We start from the raw sequence: 18322 nt of genomic DNA, 5'->3' as shown, positions 1-18322 counted from the left end.
TGATTTTACACAGCTTTTCTTCAGCTGATCATTTTGCTATTTTTTATCATTATTTACCTGCTACTGCACATGCATGAATTTGTACATCATAGGATCCTCACAATTCTTTAACACTATTGTACAGTACTGTATCCTTTTTCAGATACTCCAACATACTTATTTTACTTCATACGTAAATTTATATATTTATGGAATAGAATAGAATCGACCTTAGAATAGAATAGAATCTGTCCAGGTCAGATGTATTGGCATTTTGTTCTGTATATTTGTCAGTCTTGAACTCATGTAAAGTACATATATTCTATTTTATTCTATTTGTGCTCGCATACACCTCCGTTAGCAACCGCTAACTTCCTCTGAGGCAATTGCTCTTGAGAAACTCACATTTGATTTAGTTAATATCCTTTTATTACTGTTTTTTTAGGTTCAGCCACTATTTCAATGTGTTTTTAGTGATCAGGAAGATGTGTTTATAGCTATTTAGGGTTAACATGGATAATTATAGGAAGTCAGATATGGTTTTCAGTTAATTCAGAAATTCTAGAGACAACCTCGATCCGGGAACAGATTAATCTCGTATGTAGACGGGCCACTGTATTGGTCAAGAAAGGAACTGTTAAAACAAATCTGGTTTGAATAATGTAGTCTATTTAACTAAACTTACAATGTAAAATAAATAAAATATTGGCTGTGATTTGATTCTCATTGAGTTGAGATTTAAAAAAATACATACATAGGGCTGACTAAATCTTTCGACAACGAGTTCCTCTTCCTCCTCTTCTTCCTTTTCGTCCTCACTCTCACTTTCCTTCTCTTCATCAACATGTAGAGAAGTACTGGGAACAGTGTCTCCCTCTTCTTGTTCCTCCCGTTTCTCTAGTGACTGATCCAATTGGAGTATCTCACATGGAGCAACTTCCTCAGGTGCAGGCTCGACCTTCACCTCGTCCTGCTGCTCTTCCTTCATCTCTAAGACAACCTCCTCAGAGTCCACACAAAGAGAGCGAGAAGGTAGCGAGGTTTTTAGGGAGCTTAACACCTCCTCTAAGAAGGAGCCATCACCCTCCATGCCTTCCCCGAGTCCTTCTCCTAGCTCTGCTGTATCCATGTTCTCAAGTGAATAGTCCATAAATTCTTCGCGACCAGTCGGGGGCTCTGGTGTGCCTCTTAAAAGCAGAACAAACAGGAATGCATTAGCACCAGAAACTATTACAAGAAACAATCAAATGTTTAATCACCTGGGACTGCCCAGAGAGGAGCTTCTGTTACTGAGTTGAGGGGAGGGTGAAGGCTGAGTGTCAGGCAACTCCACCTCTGATTGGCAGGAACTGTCCCGTACAAGGGAAACATCCTGTTCTGCTTCTGTCTCATCCTCTCCATGTATGCCTTGTGAAGGAACCTTCTCTTTCTCATGACCTTTTTCCTCTAGTTGCAGGTTTGGTTGCAATATATCACAGCTTACCTCTGCAGCAAAACACACACAGATAAGAGAAAGAACAGAGGTAGATGATATTAGCAGGAAGAGTGGTGGAGAAAAATAAACAAAAAAAACAATAAAAGCGCAAACCTCTTATCTTCTCTTCCCCTTGTGCTTCTAAACTCTCTGGGTAATGGATGCTCAACGATCCATCCAGCCCATTGTGTTCTTCAGATTTCATTTCAAGCCTCTGCATGGACCAGAAACAAAATCAAACTATTGGTTAAAAAGTTAACTACGGAAATAAGCATATTGCAGGTGAAAAAAAAAATCCTTGAACATATGATTTTCAGATTTTATCACAGGGTAGCAACCTTTTGGAGAGCTTGGCACTGATTTAGTTTAGATTTTTAGAGCAGACACGAAAAAAAAAATCCAATATACAAAACTTGAAACTATTCAACTGTCTTTTCAAATTTCCTGGAAAAAGTCGAGCTATTTTTGCAATGTGGGTTGTTCATTTAGTCCCACCATGACGCACCATTAAAATTTTGTACTAGGCTTAAGTGTTTATCAAAAAGAAGTGGGGTTTTTAAAAGACTGTGGAAAAATTAGAAAAGTGATGATAACCAAGAATTGAAACATTTAGTTTTGGTGCAATGACTTAGTTATACAGTAGCTATTTTTAATGGACAGAGCTTTTCTCATGAAAGTTATATTCTGAATATATGAATTTATATATACAATTAGTATTTAGCGTATTACTGTGCTCAGTGTTTTCAGACACATGACTCTCTTGCCACTTGGCAGAGGGCGGTAGTAAGATCAAGGATTCTAATTTGGCGCACACTTCAGCCTCAAACAGAAGAATTAGTGATAGCATTAGCTAGTCAAGCCCTCTGGTATTTTTTTATTGTTGCATGGACATGTTTTCAAAATGAAGGATTATCTATTGATGCTTTTATTAAAAATGAACAGTGCATATACTTCAATTAATGGTCAATGGAAGACAATAAAATAATAATATGCTAAACTTTACAACATATATTGCTTTCTTGCTCTGCCAGTCAAACGATGTATAAGATGGCGGACTCATTTATTTGTAAATCTGACTGTGCCTCACAAGAAAGGAACCTCACCACACGTCACCCATAACAATAGAAAAGTTACACATTTTTGTATGCTTGGTATCCTCTTCAATTGTTTTGCATGGTCTCAGAACAGTTAAGGAAAGATCCCTTTTATAAATTCTAGCCTGACATCTGTAATTAGGTCTAGATAGTGGTACGTTTTGCAACTACAACATGAAGCAAACATTGTTTCTTCTTGTCAAAAAATAATATTACAATGTGTTGGGCTCACTCAAATGTAAGTAGGGGAGTTTATAATTTTATGTCATGCATGCTTTTTCTCAGTACGTCGATGCCAAAACGATCCGGGACCACTTTTCCACATTCTATAATCATGTGCAGTACTTACATAGGCAGGTTTCCTCCTGTTGCAGGCCTTGTTTCTCAGGCCCATCTTGTGTTTGGCAGCAGAGTTATCCAGACAGCCAAATGGGCTCGCAGGCAGACTGAAATCCCCCGGAACCGTCACTAGGGGGCTCATGGCTCTGCTGGAGGGTACACATGACAGCTGGGAAGAGAACAAGGAAAAAAAGATCATCTTATTTTTTACCCATCAACCTCCTTCACTGATGAGGCTCTCTAGTCAGTGAGCAGTGACGCCCTGGATTGGTTTCCAGCCAATCAGAGAGCAAATATAAAGCAACAACTGGTCGCACTCTTAAATTGAGACCTTTTGTGAATTTAAACATCATACAGCCAAACATCAATCTATGTAAAAAATAACCCAATTTAAAGGGACACTGTGTATATTATAGCATCTCCCAGGGGTAAAAAAACACTTTGATTTGAACAATAAGCAAAAATATAGGAACATGCATATATATATATATATATATATATATATATATATATATATATATATATATATATATATATATATATATATATGTTCATTTTTTTGAATACTCGTTGGTCAAGACATTTGTATTTATTTTACATAACATGCTCACCTAGAGAGGGAGTCATGTCAAGTCATGTTTATTTGTTTAGCCCTTAATCACAAAGAGTCACAAAGGGCTGCACAGATCACATAGTATTGCAAACCACAGACTATTATTACACCATCCCCTGATCTAAAACCTACATGACGGAAAAGAAAAACTCAAGAACCTCAACATGAGGAAAATGAAGAAACCTTGAGAAAGGACTGCAATAATTCCTCAAAGACTAAAAATCTTGTGAAAGGTTTGGCCAAAAATGAGAAGAATTTTTTTTCGCTAGGTATTCTTCCTTGTGCTTTTGGTTGGACTACACAATACAGCGACATGCATTGGTCAAACATTACACAGTGTAATCATCACAATAATATAGGGTTGTATTGTGCACTTTTAGGACAGCTCTGGTTCCTCGAATAAATCCAGGTTAGCATGATGAACCTCTAAAATGTCGAATCAAATATTGAGTTTGGATCAGGACACCCTTATTTTCTTTATTTATCAAATGAGAAGAATTTTTTTTCGCTAGGTATTCTTCCTTGTGCTTTTGGTTGGACTACACAATACAGCGACATGCATTGGTCAAACATTACACAGTGTAATCATCACAATAATATAGGGTTGTATTGTGCACTTTTAGGACAGCTCTGGTTCCTCGAATAAATCCAGGTTAGCATGATGAACCTCTAAAATGTCGAATCAAATATTGAGTTTGGATCAGGACACCCTTATTTTCTTTATTTATCAAACAAATTACGCACACTTGTCCAACTTTGTTCAAAACACCATGCTGAAGACCACTCAAAAATGGTCTTGTTCAAGAAGAAGCCATCCAACTTTATTTGTTCTTTTTGAAAATTGGGACAATTTGTGTTTCACCGGCAAACATCGTGTTGTTTATTTATAACATGCTGAAAAAGTAAGTTGTTTAAAAACCTGTAACGTGCAGTGATGCACGGTCAGAATTACAAATAAATGAACCTATGTATTATTTCATTTGATTGGCAGAGTAAGAAAACAATATATTAACTGTACCATGAAAACATGTTTTGTTATCTTACATTAACTAATCAAGTCAATGTGCTGCTCCTTTAAACAAAAACATCAATATATAGGTAAATCTCCATTTTGCGTGCCTCACGCTGTATCTGCAGGGATTCTGCACATTAATACATTACATACCAATTAATAGTCTTCATAATATATTGTGAAAATTCAAAGAATTGGAAAAAAATTCAAAAAGTTTGAAGATTAAATCGGAAATAACTTTACCACAGAATAAATATAGCCATTTAATATATCTTTTATAATCCGTGATCACAAGAGAGGCAGAGCCTTACCTGCTTCACCTGACTCCATGTCACGGGTTAAAACAAATAGAAAATTGTCAAAATTTGCTTGAAAAACAACCAAAACCACAACCATTTTAAATATCATGAAAAACATGTTGAAAGCATTGTGTTTAAAAAAATCCCCTAAAAAGTCTTGTTGTGCAAATCAACACAGAAAGTGTCGATCTGTTTTTCACCTAGTCTGGTGGTTAAGCGACCAAAGTGTTTTTGAGTGCACTGAATACAACCTGCATATTTTTGTTAACGTGGACCAGTGAGAAAACCACGTTACCATTAGTTGTGATGGAGTTTCCCTAAAAAACTCATGAAAAATGTTTAGTTAAAACAAATCCTAACCAATATCCTGGCAAAATGAATCCCAAACGCCAACCCTAACCACAGCTTTGTCCGCCATCGCTGGAGGAGATGAGTTCCAGACAGTGCAGCTCTCATCACCCTTGAGTCAAACTGACTTGTTGTGGCTGTGAGAAGGAAACTCTAAACTATGAAATGATGCGATGAAAAGTGAGGATTCTTACTCGAATGATGAAGTCTGCAGATAGGAAACCAAGAAGGAAATAGAGCACGACGGTGTGTGTGAGTGAGTCCAGCTGTCTAAATATTAGCTGTGCTTTAAACGGAACTCTTACACTTATGGTGTTGATTCTACTGTTGAGGCGTGCGTGTTTTGCTACATCAGAAGTACATTAGAAATCAGAAAAGTTAAGAAAAATAAAACTGATCAAAACTCAAGTAAGAAAAGACGGAACTCACTTTCCCAATAAGGTGGGGCGTAATCTTTTAATATTCTGTTTCATTTGAAATTGTTACTTTTCCTGTGTTGTCATGTTGTAGAATCCTTACAATTTTAGCAGAGCGGAATGTTCTAAACTATAAGTTTTAGAATTTGAATTGTCTTTACTGTTATTGATAAAAACTTAGATAACATTGTTGACAACAAGATTACACATGGCCCTCTAGGATAAACACATAATAAATAGATCCATATACACCCACCGATATCTTAAAATAGAGCTGATATCAGCACTGATACAACATTGTATCCATACCTTTTTTAGTTATTTCGACTGTTTTCCAATAATGACTTTGTTCTGTCAGGTGACATTTAGAAACCCGAGGTAGAGCTCACAATCCACTATTTGGCGTGTGATTGCTTTGATGCATAACCAGAACCTAAAATCATTTTTATGTACATCCTACGGCAGGAGGCAGGAGAGGGGACAGAAATCCCGATCAACTTTTCTGATATGGTTCACGTGGTCAAGACTGAGACCGTCCTATAATGCCCTGGAAGCTGCATCAAGTTAATGTACTCAAGCCGAATATTCATACCCGTTTAAAGGGGCACTTAAATGTGTATTTACAACACTTTTTGCATAAGAGAGTTGTTTTCAGAATTAAAAGTCTATACTTGATAGAATGTATGCAATTAAAGGAGGGATGCTTAAAACCTTTTTTTGCCTGATACGATACCAAATTGATTCAAAGTACCAATAACACTATTATAGAAAATTAAATTACCTCTGTTATGGCATTTGGTTAATGTCAATTTAATATTGATGAGTGATTGATAAAGGGGTATTTAAGGGCAACCAAAAGTGGTATCGGCCACTGTCGCAAACACCGATAATGATTGCTGGTATCAGTACCAGCCAGTCCCTACATTGAAGTGATATATTTGCTGACTTTACTTAAACTGCACATTAACTCAAATCCCGAAAGATCCGAAAGTAAGCTTTTTCGCTCATTAAGCTTGCTTAAGTGGTAAAAGACAGCCACTAGGAAATTCCAAACCATTTTCAATAGTAGAAGTGTGTGCTTCATGACAAAGAAAAAAACGAGTTTGAAGGGTTTGAAAGGCGGCAAAAACAAGCTGAAGTGAGAAGAATGTCAAAACACATGGAGGGGGCTTTTATAGTAACCACAATTGATTTAACTGAATCATGAAGTTTTTTTCCCTCTGTCGTAGTCACATGAGATCTACCTCAAAATGCAAGGCTTTGGTGCTCAGCCTAACGTGTCCTCTTGGCTTTCATAAATAGCAGTTATATTCTGCAGGCTTGGATTAATTTCTTCGCCTTTAAATACGCTACCGGACCTCTTTTTTTGCATTGGCATTAACTTTTTGAAAAGTTGGTGCATTAAAACTAAAGTAAAATAGTGTCTTACATCCATTTTGAATTGTGTCAAAAGGTGGGGACAATAGAACAGGAACAATTAAGTAATCTGTGTGTGTATTGTGTAATAGCTTGGCTTCAAAGGTCATGATCAAATTGTAAAAGTATTTTAGAAATGTATGTACGATGAGTAAATTTCTACAAACATTAATGAATTAATGTAATATTATCATACAAATAAATGATGACATACTGTTTTCACCCCAAATAAAAGCATGTATTCAACTGTTATACTTGTATTTATTATGTGGGTATCCTTTCAAGGTGTTAACATCAAACCAATACCAGCTCCTCTTTTAAGTCAAAGTCAAATAATTATCAAAATTAGATATTTTTCATCAAATTTAAAAAAAACTAGAACATACAGTACAATCTTTAGTTATTTTTTTTAAATTATCTATTCTGTTTTGGGGGGAGAAAATTCTGTCTATAAAAATAGCTAGGGTTACCAGTACAGTATTATGTATAGATACATAAAAGGTGAGTATCTATGGACAAACTTTGACATGCAAGAGATTTCATTTAGATTTATGAGCACAACTGTTAAGAAACCATTTTCCATAGTAAACAATTGCAACTGTACTTTGGATTTTATGGATGTTATTTAACCTGTCCCTCACTACACAGCGGTTCCTAAAACTCTACATATGTCTATGGTATGTAAATGTATGAGCACAAGTGTAGGTAGACAGTGATTTGGTAATTAATCTCAGATGAACTTACTGTTGTAATGTTGAAACATGTCACTGCATATTTAGTCATTGTTATGAGTTTTAAGTTGTAATCTTTTTATGATTTCAGTCGTTTATATGCTCTTTATATAATTAATAGTCATAAATTCACGTAATGATTCTCCATATATTTGAATGCAGTATTTACTCATTTGTGTCTTGTTTTATTCACTTGAAATCTCAATGTATCCATTCATCCATCGCCTGCATCGCTTATCCTCAGCAAGGTCGCGGGGGTGCTGGAGCCCATCCCAGCTTTCCTCGGGCAGTGGGCAGGGGACACCCTAAACTGGTTGCCAGCCAGTTGCAGGGCACACAGAGAAAGACAAATCACTTGCTCATTCACACCTAAGGACAATTTGTACCGGCCAAAAAACCTGACATGCATTTCTTTAGAATGTGAGGAGATGCACGGGAAAAGCATGCAAACTACACGCAGAAAGCCTTGAAGCTGGATTTGAACCAATGACCTCAGAACTGTGCCGCGGATGTGCAAACCACTGAGCTACTGTGCCGCTGTATCAATTTACAGTAGAAAGTGAGGCCTTTAGTTTTGCCTTGAGTTTTAAGCAAAACACCTGCACGATTCAGTTTGGACAAACACTGACTTATGTGTTTTTTTTTTCCATAACGCAGCGTGTTCCGACCCTCTGGTATATACAAAATGGCTGACAATGCAAACCGTTGCAGCCTTGTTCTGTACTCAAACATTCCAAATATTCTGTTTTATTTGTTTTATTGTAATGAAAACCTCAATAGAACTGCTCCTCCAGCGCTTGTCTAGCGACCTGGCCATTGATTCGAACATGCGGGGGAAGGAAAAGTTTTTCTTCTTTCAGTATTTTCCTCGCATTGTTTCTCTGTGCTGCACCAAGTATTTTCATATATTTTTCTTGAGTGTGTGCGCAAGTTTGTTTGCATTTAAGTACTCATGGTAATAATGGTAGTTTCTTAATTTACAACAAATATATATATATATATATATATATATATATATATATATATATATATATATATATATATATATGTTCATATATACTGTATATATAATTATTTTTAAAGCACCTTGAATTGCATTTTTGTATATGGAAAGCTACCAAGACGCAGTGTTTGGTATTTTTCTCTCTCCGCTTACCTGGTCCTCATCCATGCCTGCTCTATCTAGGCTGACGGAACTGTTCTTCTGAGCCCGATTCTGAAAAATGTGGGTGAAGAGTTAAGACTGCAGCAATTAGGTGGAACCCTGCGGCGGGACCCCATTATGCATGTGATGTTACCATGGCAGCTTGAGATGACATGTACTCAGGAGGACTACAGGGCAGCCCGTCGTCTTCTGACATGGTACCGCCATCTTCTGTCCTCTTGACACACATCAGCGATGGAGGGGAGCCCAATCGGATGGCCTGCTTCAGCTGGAGCTGCAATCACATGCAAGCCACACGTGCAATTTTTGACTTTTAAATGTCGATGCATATGACATTTTGGGGTTATATACCCCGCTCCACATTCAAAAATCCAGAGTTTGCTAAGAAAAAATGGTGTCATGGGTGAGGGAGAAAACACTTGCTTAAAAATACAGTAAACCAAAATTCCTATCATCGCAACTGGAAACGTTTTTGATGTCACTCTTTACGCCAAACTCCCTGGACTGAATGGATTAATAGAATTTCTATTTAGTGTATTGGAAATTAATTAAATAGCTAGTACAGAAGCATGGAGCTGCCAAAGTGGTATTAAAGGTTTTTAACAGGCTATGCCAATTAACTTTAACGCAATGTGGTTCAAATGTCTTTTTAAAGCCCTTTGAACATATCAAGTGCTTTCAAGTTATTGTGTAAAGCAGTGATGAGCAGTCAGGGGAGTCAGGTGACGCTGTGCCTCAACTGTCATAATGGAGATATAAAATTAAAATCATTGACTGATTATCATTGTTAAAGTTATTTCTCATTTAACTTCACAATTTGTGCATTTTTTTGACAAATAGTTGTAAGTTCAAATTATATTGACGAGGACATCAGAGAAAATCATCGGGACTTCTCTTCCCTCCATTCAGGACATTGGCCAGAAGCGCTGCCTATCCCAAGCTAAGAACATTATCAGGGACCCCTCTCACCCACATCATGGACTGTTCACTCTGCTAGCCTCTGGGAAGAGGTACTGCAGTGTGCGGTGCAGGACCACCAGGTTCCACAATAGTCTTGTCCCCCTGGCCATTAGACTGTTAAATGGTCACTCAAACACATAGTAAATCTAAACTGCTGCTAATCTGTACATCTGTGGGTTTTGTTTGACTTTTTGCACTACTGGGAGTTCTTTATAGCTAGCCACTCCTTGCACATATGTTTCTCTGCACTATTGTACTTACAGCGTTATTGTTACAGTGTTATTGTTCTGTTTACCTGACTTGTTTACATGACGACACATTTTGCACATCTGGTTAGCTACTCCTCTTGCACTATTTGCGCTACTGTAAAATACTATACATATCCATAGTTATTTAGTATATTATTAGCACTCAATACTACAACTCAATACAACATTTTATTTATATCTGTACATTCAAGGAAACTGTGCGGGTCAGATGTATCGACATTTCGTTCTGTATACACGTGTACTAGAATGACAATAAAGTAGATCTGAATCTGAAAATCTGAATATTAGGAACATTTTTAAAACAGTTAGTATGCAACATATTACAAAAATCAATCTCTGCAAATGCAGAGTGAGGCATGCAATTCACTTGCCTCTTGGCAGAGGGCAACAGTAAGACACCTCAGGTCCAAAAAATTGAATTTATGATAATATTAGCAAGCCATTGTAAGTCCAGCTGTCTGATAGTCGTTTCCTGTGCATATACTTTTAGAAAAAATGAATTTAATAGAGTTTTTTGCAGGATTACCTATCTATTGATGGATATATTTTAAAAGCGCTAACTACATTTGTAAGTTAAGGTAAGACAGTCAAATGTTTTTTTCCATGCTACAATTTATATGTTGCCTTCTTTATAAAGCCTTCTTGCTCTACCAATCAAATGAGGTCTAAGATTTATTAATTTATTTAAGGTTTATTTATTTTTAAATCTGATTGTGTCTCACTAAACACAAACCTCAATGCAGCTTTAATGCTAGTATTATTGTGCTGGTAGCCGTAGCGTTATTAAACGAAGCTAACACCATTCAAATAATTGTATTACATTCCAAGCAGTGGCCACAAATGATAAGAAGAACGATACATAGTGTGTCATATTTAGTGCCGCCTAGTGGTATAAAAGACTTACATTCCGTAAAAAAAAAAAAAAAAAAAAAAAAAAAAAAAACTCTCCTAAACACACACACACACACACACACACACACACACACACACACACACACACACACACACACACACACACACACACACACACACACACACACTCTCAATATATATATATATATATATATATATATATATATATATTGATTTGAATATTGGGCAGAAATACATGAACTATCATAGTTATGCCAATTTTAAGAAAAATAAATCACAGGTTGAGAAATTTGTATTGCTTTTACACAGCAGAATCCCCACTTAGGTCGCTGCCATATTTGCCCGGTCCCAAACCGCAATGCTGTGAACTGTGGCACCGGCCCTTGCCCTTTGAGACTCTTTGTGATTAAGGGCTATACAAATAAACATGACTTGACCTGCTAGCAACTGACAACACAGTGCCATCTAGTGGTCAAAAATCACACACTGTGGCTTTTAAAAAACCCTGAACAAAAATGAAACTGGTGCCTGGTATTAAGTTTTACACACTTTTGACGGACATTGCGCCTCAAGACTTTAGAATGAAAAAAAAATGTGTCCTCGTCTCAAAAAAGATTGGGAAACACTGATTTGATCATTGGAAGGAAACTATCCAGTCAATTCTGACTTCTGCATAAGTTAGGGTTATTTTGCTACCTGTGAATGACGCTGCCATTAAATTAATTTCCCTGTATTGACATCAGTCAAAATTGATAAGATATATCTACTACTGTTTGTGTGAATGAAACGTTTAAATTACTGGTGTTTGTTTGTTTTAATTACAGTAGATCTAATTATAGCGCTGCATTTAAAAACAATGCATTATAATAGGCAACAAACAGCTGTTCAAAAGTGTGTTTCTGTATTCACACAGGTTTCCCTAGCGTAGAGTATGATTAACAGGCTCTAATACAGAGAGGTGGGTGTTTAATTTTGGCATTCTGTGCGCGTATGTGTCTGTTTGCCGGCAAGTATCACAGAAACTAAAACAAGCATTTTTTTTTATCTTTTAAGATCATGTCCCTCAGTGACTCATTCACCAAGTTGCAGCACAAACAGCCCATTAGACTTTTTAAAATCACTAACTGCCGTAGGGATGTTTTACTGTTGTGTCAAGAAAATTAGTGTTGAAGTAACATGAGGAGGAGGACTGCTTGAAAATATAAGAAGAAAATGTACAAATATAACGATTGTATGATATTAATAATTTGTTGAGTACAAACAAGCAAAAACGGAGATACTGTGCTTAGATACTTGTGTTACCTCGGGTATTCAGATGCAGATTCAGATATACTTTATTGTCATTCTTGTACACGTGTATACAGAACGAAATGTCGATACATCTGACCCGCACAGTTTCCTTATATAGTATTGATATAGCAGACTTAAGGCACATAGAAGCTCAATCTTCAATGAAAATGTTAAAAAGAATTGAGCTGTTGTGTTCTGTGTTAGATACAATACCCTTTGAGAAGAAAACATTAACTAGAAAACTTGACGTAAACCATGTGATCTTGTGGTAGGACGGAGGGCAAACATTGAGAAATGAGGCCACCATGTGGGTGGCAAAATGTGCAATCTTTATCCAATGTGCAGCTTACTTGTTACATAATATGTTTACACGAAATTTGGCACCTCATGTGTCAAAACCACGGACGAGTTCAAAGTTAAAGTTATGGGCAAGATTCCTTGATAAAAATCCACTGAATTTTCTGATAGATTTTTAGAAGTACATATTTTACAAAAAGAAACAATTGATCTTTATAATAGTATTCCTATTTCTTAAACAATAGTGAAAGTCTTTCACCATCAAATCTGCTTAAGAGGTTTGATTGTGTCTAGACAAGCTTAGAGGAGCAGTTGAAGTCGGGGTCAATCTATCTTCGCTAAGTCTCACATCTTCCTTCAGGGACGACTTGATGTGACAAGGTTTAGTCAGTTCGCCTTAAAATTGGTAAGAACTGGTTCAACACTTTTAGTTTTAGCTTTACTTCCCGAGTATTTTACATTACACCTAGCATATCAAGATGTTGAGTCAAAAAATTTTGCATAAGACCATTTAAAAAAAAAACCTCAATATTATATAGAAATAAAAACCTCGGAACGCCGTTATTTCAAAGTTGTTCCAAGATTTGCAGATGGCTATACAGGGAGTGCAGAATTATTAGGCAAATGAGTATTTTGACCACATCATCCTCTTTATGCATGTTGTCTTACTCCAAGCTGTATAGGCTCGAAAGCCTACTACAAATTAAGCATATCAGGTGATGTGCATCTCTGTAATGAGAAGGGGTGTGGTCTAATGACATCAACACCCTATATCAGGTGTGCATAATTTTTAGGCAACTTCCTTTCCTTTGGTAAAATGGGTCGGAAGAGGGACTTGACAGGCTCTGAAAAGTCAAAAATAGTGAGATATCTTGCAGAGGGATGCAGCACTGTTAAAATTGCCAAGCTTCTGAAGCGTGATCATCGAACAATCAAGCGTTACATTCAAAATAGTCAACAGGGTCGCAAGAAGCGTGTAGAAAAACCAAGGCGCAAAATAACTGCCCGTGAACTGAGAAAAGTCAAGCGTACAGCTGCCAAGATGCCACTTGCCACCAGTTTTGCCATATTTCAGAGCTGCAACATCACTGGAGTGCCCAAAAGCACAAGGTGTGCAATACTCAGAGACATGGCCAAGGTAAGAAAGGCTGAAAAACGACCACCACTGAACAAGACACACAAGCTGAAACGTCAAGACTGGGCCAAGAAAAATCTCAAGACGGATTTTTCTAAGGTTTTATGGACTGATGAAATGAGAGTGAGTCTTGATGGGCCAGATGGATGGGCCCGTGGCTGGATCGGTAAAGGGCAGAGAGCTCCAGTCCGCCTCAGACGCCAGCAAGGTGGAGGTGGGGTACTGGTATGGGCTGGTATCATCAAAGATGAGCTTGTGGGGCCTTTTCGGGTTGAGGATGGACTCAAGCTCAACTCCCAGTCCTACTGCCAGTTTCTGGAAGACACCTTCTTCAAGCAGTGGTACAGGAAGAAGTCCGCATCCTTCAAGAAAAACATGATTTTCATGCAGGACAACGCTCCATCACACGCATCCAAGTACTCCACAGCGTGGCTGGCAAGAAAGGGTCTAAAAGAAGAAAAACTAATGACATGGCCTCCTTGTTCACCTGATCTGAACCCCATAGAGAACCTGTGGTCCCTCATCAAATGTGAGATTTACAAGGAGGGAAAACAGTACACCTCTCTGAACAGTGTCTGGGAGGCTGTGGTTGCTGCTGCACGCAATGTTGATCGTGAACAGATCAAAGCACTGACAGAATCCATGGATGGCAGGCTTTTGAGTGTCCTTGCAAAGAAAGGTGGCTATATTGGTCACTGATTTGTTTTTGTTTTGTTTTTGAATGTCAGAAATGTATATTTGTGAATGTTGAGCTGTTATATTGGTTTCCCTGATGAAAATAAATAATTGAAATGGGTATACATTTGTTTTTTGTTAAGTTGCCTAATAATTATGCACAGTAATAGTCACCTGCACACACAGATATCCTCCTAAAATAGCTAAAACTAAAAAAGCCCCACTCCAACTTCCAAAATATTCAGCTTTGATATTAATGAGACTTTTGGGTTCATTAAGAACATGGTTGTTGTTCAATAATAAAATTAATCCTCAAAAATACAACTTGCCTAATAATTCTGCACTCCCTGTAAAGGACCGATTCTGCCGTACATAAAAATAGATAAACCAAAAAAGACCTACAAGTTAAAAGTAAGATCCGGCCTAAAAATTCCAGCCCGACCCAACCTGGCTTGCGGGTTTGTAAGTCTGAACCTGCTCAAACCCGACCAATTTGCTTCATTTGAGGGACCTGGCCCGGAGTAACCCAAAGCTTTACTGTGCGTTTAGGCGCCAAGTGTGCACTTCGGCAAAGGTACGTAGTTTCGGGTTTACTTCGTTCTCAGTCCCTCAAATCAAGTGTACATTTGAGCGCCGAAGTACATGCGGCGCCGAAATAAACTCTTTGGTGCTGAAATGCGCATTTTGGTGAAGTGCAGCAAAATGAAACTGAACGAAATAGCTCCGAAAAGAAAATCCTTAAAGTTTACAAGATGCAAATAGTTAAATATTTGGCCAAAAAGCAGAAAGAAAGTTTGTCAAGCTTGTCAGCTATTGGCGAGAGGCGGACATGACGTCTCACGTCAGGGTCAAAGAGGTGAAAACAATGACACAGAGGATGAAAATTTATTTGGATTTAGTGATTTGGAGGCAAACTGCTAGTTTGGTAAGCATGTTCTTCATGATAAATCTATCTGAATAATATAAATTTGACACCGAACTGCAGCGCCGAAGTGATTTACTCAAGTAAAAGTACTGTTACTTCAGAAACATATTACGCAAGTAACAGTAAAAAGCAGTTCTCTAAATAATTACTTGAGTAAAAGTAAGTACATGCTCTGCAGATCCTCAACGAAGAAAACAACACAAAACAAAAACAAACAAAAAAAAAAACCTCGAGAGAGAAGCCTGGCCCGGGTTTGGGCCCAGGTCCAATATGTTACCTCTACTACAAGTACACGGCATGTAAATAAATGAACGGAGTACTCAATTAAATGACATAAAGGCAATGTAATCTTTTGTATAAGCACTTTGTCGTTTACTTTCTCATTTAGAGTATTTATTTGGGTATTTATTTTGTCATTTGTTTTGTAGTGTATCTTGTCATGTATTTTGTGGATTATTTTGCCCAGTTGCCTGAGCTTTTCACCTATTGGTTTATCAGTGATGAACATATCGGCTGCTACACTAATCAACCAATAAGTGAAAAGCTCAGCTTTATTCGAATAGCATTTTTTGTCACAACATGCACTTGTTGCAAGTATTTAACTCCAGTTCAAATGCAGTTAATGCTAATATGCTAGATATTGGCTAATTTGCCTGATTCAGCGTTAATGCTCGTCATTATTGTGCTGGTGCAGCTTTAGCTAAAGGCAGCTAACACAATTCAACTAAAAACAATCCTTTTAATTTACTGTGTAAGTTTAACAACTATAGTTGCGTAACAACTGCTGTACATGTCACTAATCAGGTCTAACACAACTTCAAAAACTAATGTTGGCTAAGAACAAATATGAGAAGTTTGGTAAATACCTAAAAATGTTGGAATTACACAAGTAGTCAAGTAAGTTATTTTTGTAGCCCTTTATCACAAAAAGTCTCAAAGAACTGCCAGCAGGTTAGGAAAAGTAGAGAAAGTGAGAAAGTTGAAAACAATGTTTTAAAAAGTGGTTTTGAAGCTTAGGCTTTTTTGTATCATGTACAGTATTTATAATTAATAATGTAATTATATTTTAGAGCATATCATAATCGTTAAGTAGTTTTAGTTCCATTCAGTCAACGGAAAGATCTCCATGTTGGTTTCTGTAGCTGTTATAGCAAGGCAACAGGGTCATTTGAAACTAAAAACTGGCAAATTTATAATAGTATTGTTCAGATTTCATCGTGTGATATGTCTCTTATGGTGGGGTTTGTGTCTTGCCCCGTGTCCAATACACACTCACAGGCCACTCTACTAGGTACACCATGCTAGTAACGGGTCAGACGCCCTTTTGCCTGCAAAATTGCCTCAATTTTATGTGTCTTAAGATTCAACGCGGTGCTGGAAGCATTCCTCAGAGAGTTTGGTTGATATTGACATGATGGCATCAGACAGTTGGCGCAGATTTGTCAGCTGCACATCCATGATGCGAATCACCCGTTCACCACATCCCAAAGATGCTCTATTGGATTGAGATCCGGTGTCTGTGGAGGCCATTTGAGTCTAGTTAACTTATTGTGATGTTCAAGTAACTAGTCCGAGATGATTCCAGCTTTATGTAACGGCACATTTTCCTGCTGAAAGTAGTCATCAGAAGTTGGGTCCGTTGTAGTTGTACAGGCATAGTCAGCAACAGCACTCAGGTGTTGCAGCGATGCTCAATTGATACCAAGAGGCCCAAAGAGTCCCAAGAAAACATTTCCCACACAATTACACCCACACCACCAGCCTGAACCTTTGATACAAGGCAGGATGGATCCATGCATTCATGTTGTCGACGGCAAATTCTGACCCTACTATCCAAATGTAGCAGCAGAAATCGAGACTCACATTTTTTTTTCTTCTATTGTCCAATTTTGATGAGCTTGTGCAAATTGTATGCTCAGTTTCCTTTACTTAGCTGAAAGGAGTGGCACCTGACGCGGTCTCCTGAAGCTGTAGTCCATCTGCCTCAAAGTTCCACATACTATGCATTCAGAAATGCTCTTCTCCCTACTTAGGTTGTAACGGGTGGTTATTTGAGTCACTGTTGCCTTTTTATCAGCTTAAACTTGTCTGGCCATTCTCCTCTGACCTCTAGTATCAACAATGCATTTCTGCCTACAGAACTGCCACTTACTGAATATTTTTTGTTTTCCAGACCATTCTCTGTGAACCCTAGAGATGGGTGTGTGTGAAAATCCCAGTAAATCAGCAGTTAATGAGATACTCCAACCAGCCCTTCTGGCACCAACAACATTGCCACGTTCAAAGTCACTCAAATCACCCATCTTTCTCATACCGATGCTCGGTTTGAACTGTAGAAGATTGTCTTCACTATGTCTACATGCCTAAATGCACTGAGTTGCCGCCATAAAATTAGCTGTGTCGAAATTAAGTGTTAACGTGTAGTTGGACAGGTGTACCTAATAAAGTGGCCAGTGAGTGTAAATTTTTTCAGGGCATGCCCTGCAACTGGCTTACAACCAGTTCAGGATGTCCCTTTCCCACTGCCTAAAGATTGCTGGGATGAGCTCCAGGACTACTGTGACCATACTGGGGATAAGCAGTGCAGAAAACGGATGGATGGTTCCAGAACACATTAATGTTTTGCTTAGTGATCGTCCATTGTGCTGAAGTTTCATACATACCTGAAGGGACTTGACTTTCCCATGAATGCTGTCCTGTGAAGCCCCCAGAGCCTCATTGGCCTCCGACAAATCAGACACAAAGACGGAGTCGTGTGACAAGGCTTTGCTGCCCAGGCTAACTTTTGACCTTTTGGAAAACAGGAAATTGTGGGGTTGTTAGAAAGCAAAACAAACACTTTTTTCCTCTATTAAAGTTCCATTTCCTTTTCATATTTGGTATCCTTCCTTTTTAAAAACCATCCAGTGACAATGCATTTGAGACACAGGAGGAAGTTAAAGTAACACTTTTTTAATAGAAAGGAAATCTGAACTGTTCCATGGAAAATATGCTCCACTGCTCACAACAAAA

General features: G+C 37.8%; 1 protein-coding gene across 2 annotated transcripts in view; it reads right to left on the bottom strand.

Moving 5' to 3' along the window:
* The window catches only part of LOC148359293 (uncharacterized), a 93020-nt gene that overhangs the window by 15414 nt on the left and 59284 nt on the right, over positions 1-18322 (bottom strand). For both annotated transcript variants that reach the window (XM_088344506.1, XM_088344507.1), the window contains 7 exons: positions 17974-18100; positions 9020-9160; positions 8878-8937; positions 2897-3055; positions 1568-1667; positions 1239-1464; positions 734-1166 (listed from right to left, as the gene is read on the bottom strand). In XM_088344506.1, coding sequence (XP_088200632.1) covers positions 734-1166; positions 1239-1464; positions 1568-1667; positions 2897-3055; positions 8878-8937; positions 9020-9160; positions 17974-18100 — 1246 coding nt within the window. The remainder of the gene's footprint in view (positions 1-733; positions 1167-1238; positions 1465-1567; positions 1668-2896; positions 3056-8877; positions 8938-9019; positions 9161-17973; positions 18101-18322) is intronic.

The sequence above is a fragment of the Urocampus carinirostris genome, chromosome 9 (genome assembly GCF_059441175.1).
Source record: "Urocampus carinirostris isolate Australia breed hairy pipefish chromosome 9, RoL_Ucar_1.0, whole genome shotgun sequence".
NCBI lineage: Eukaryota > Metazoa > Chordata > Actinopteri > Syngnathiformes > Syngnathidae > Urocampus > Urocampus carinirostris.
The sequence above is the reverse complement of the archived record's forward strand: the minus strand, read 5'-3'. Positions and strand labels throughout refer to the sequence as shown.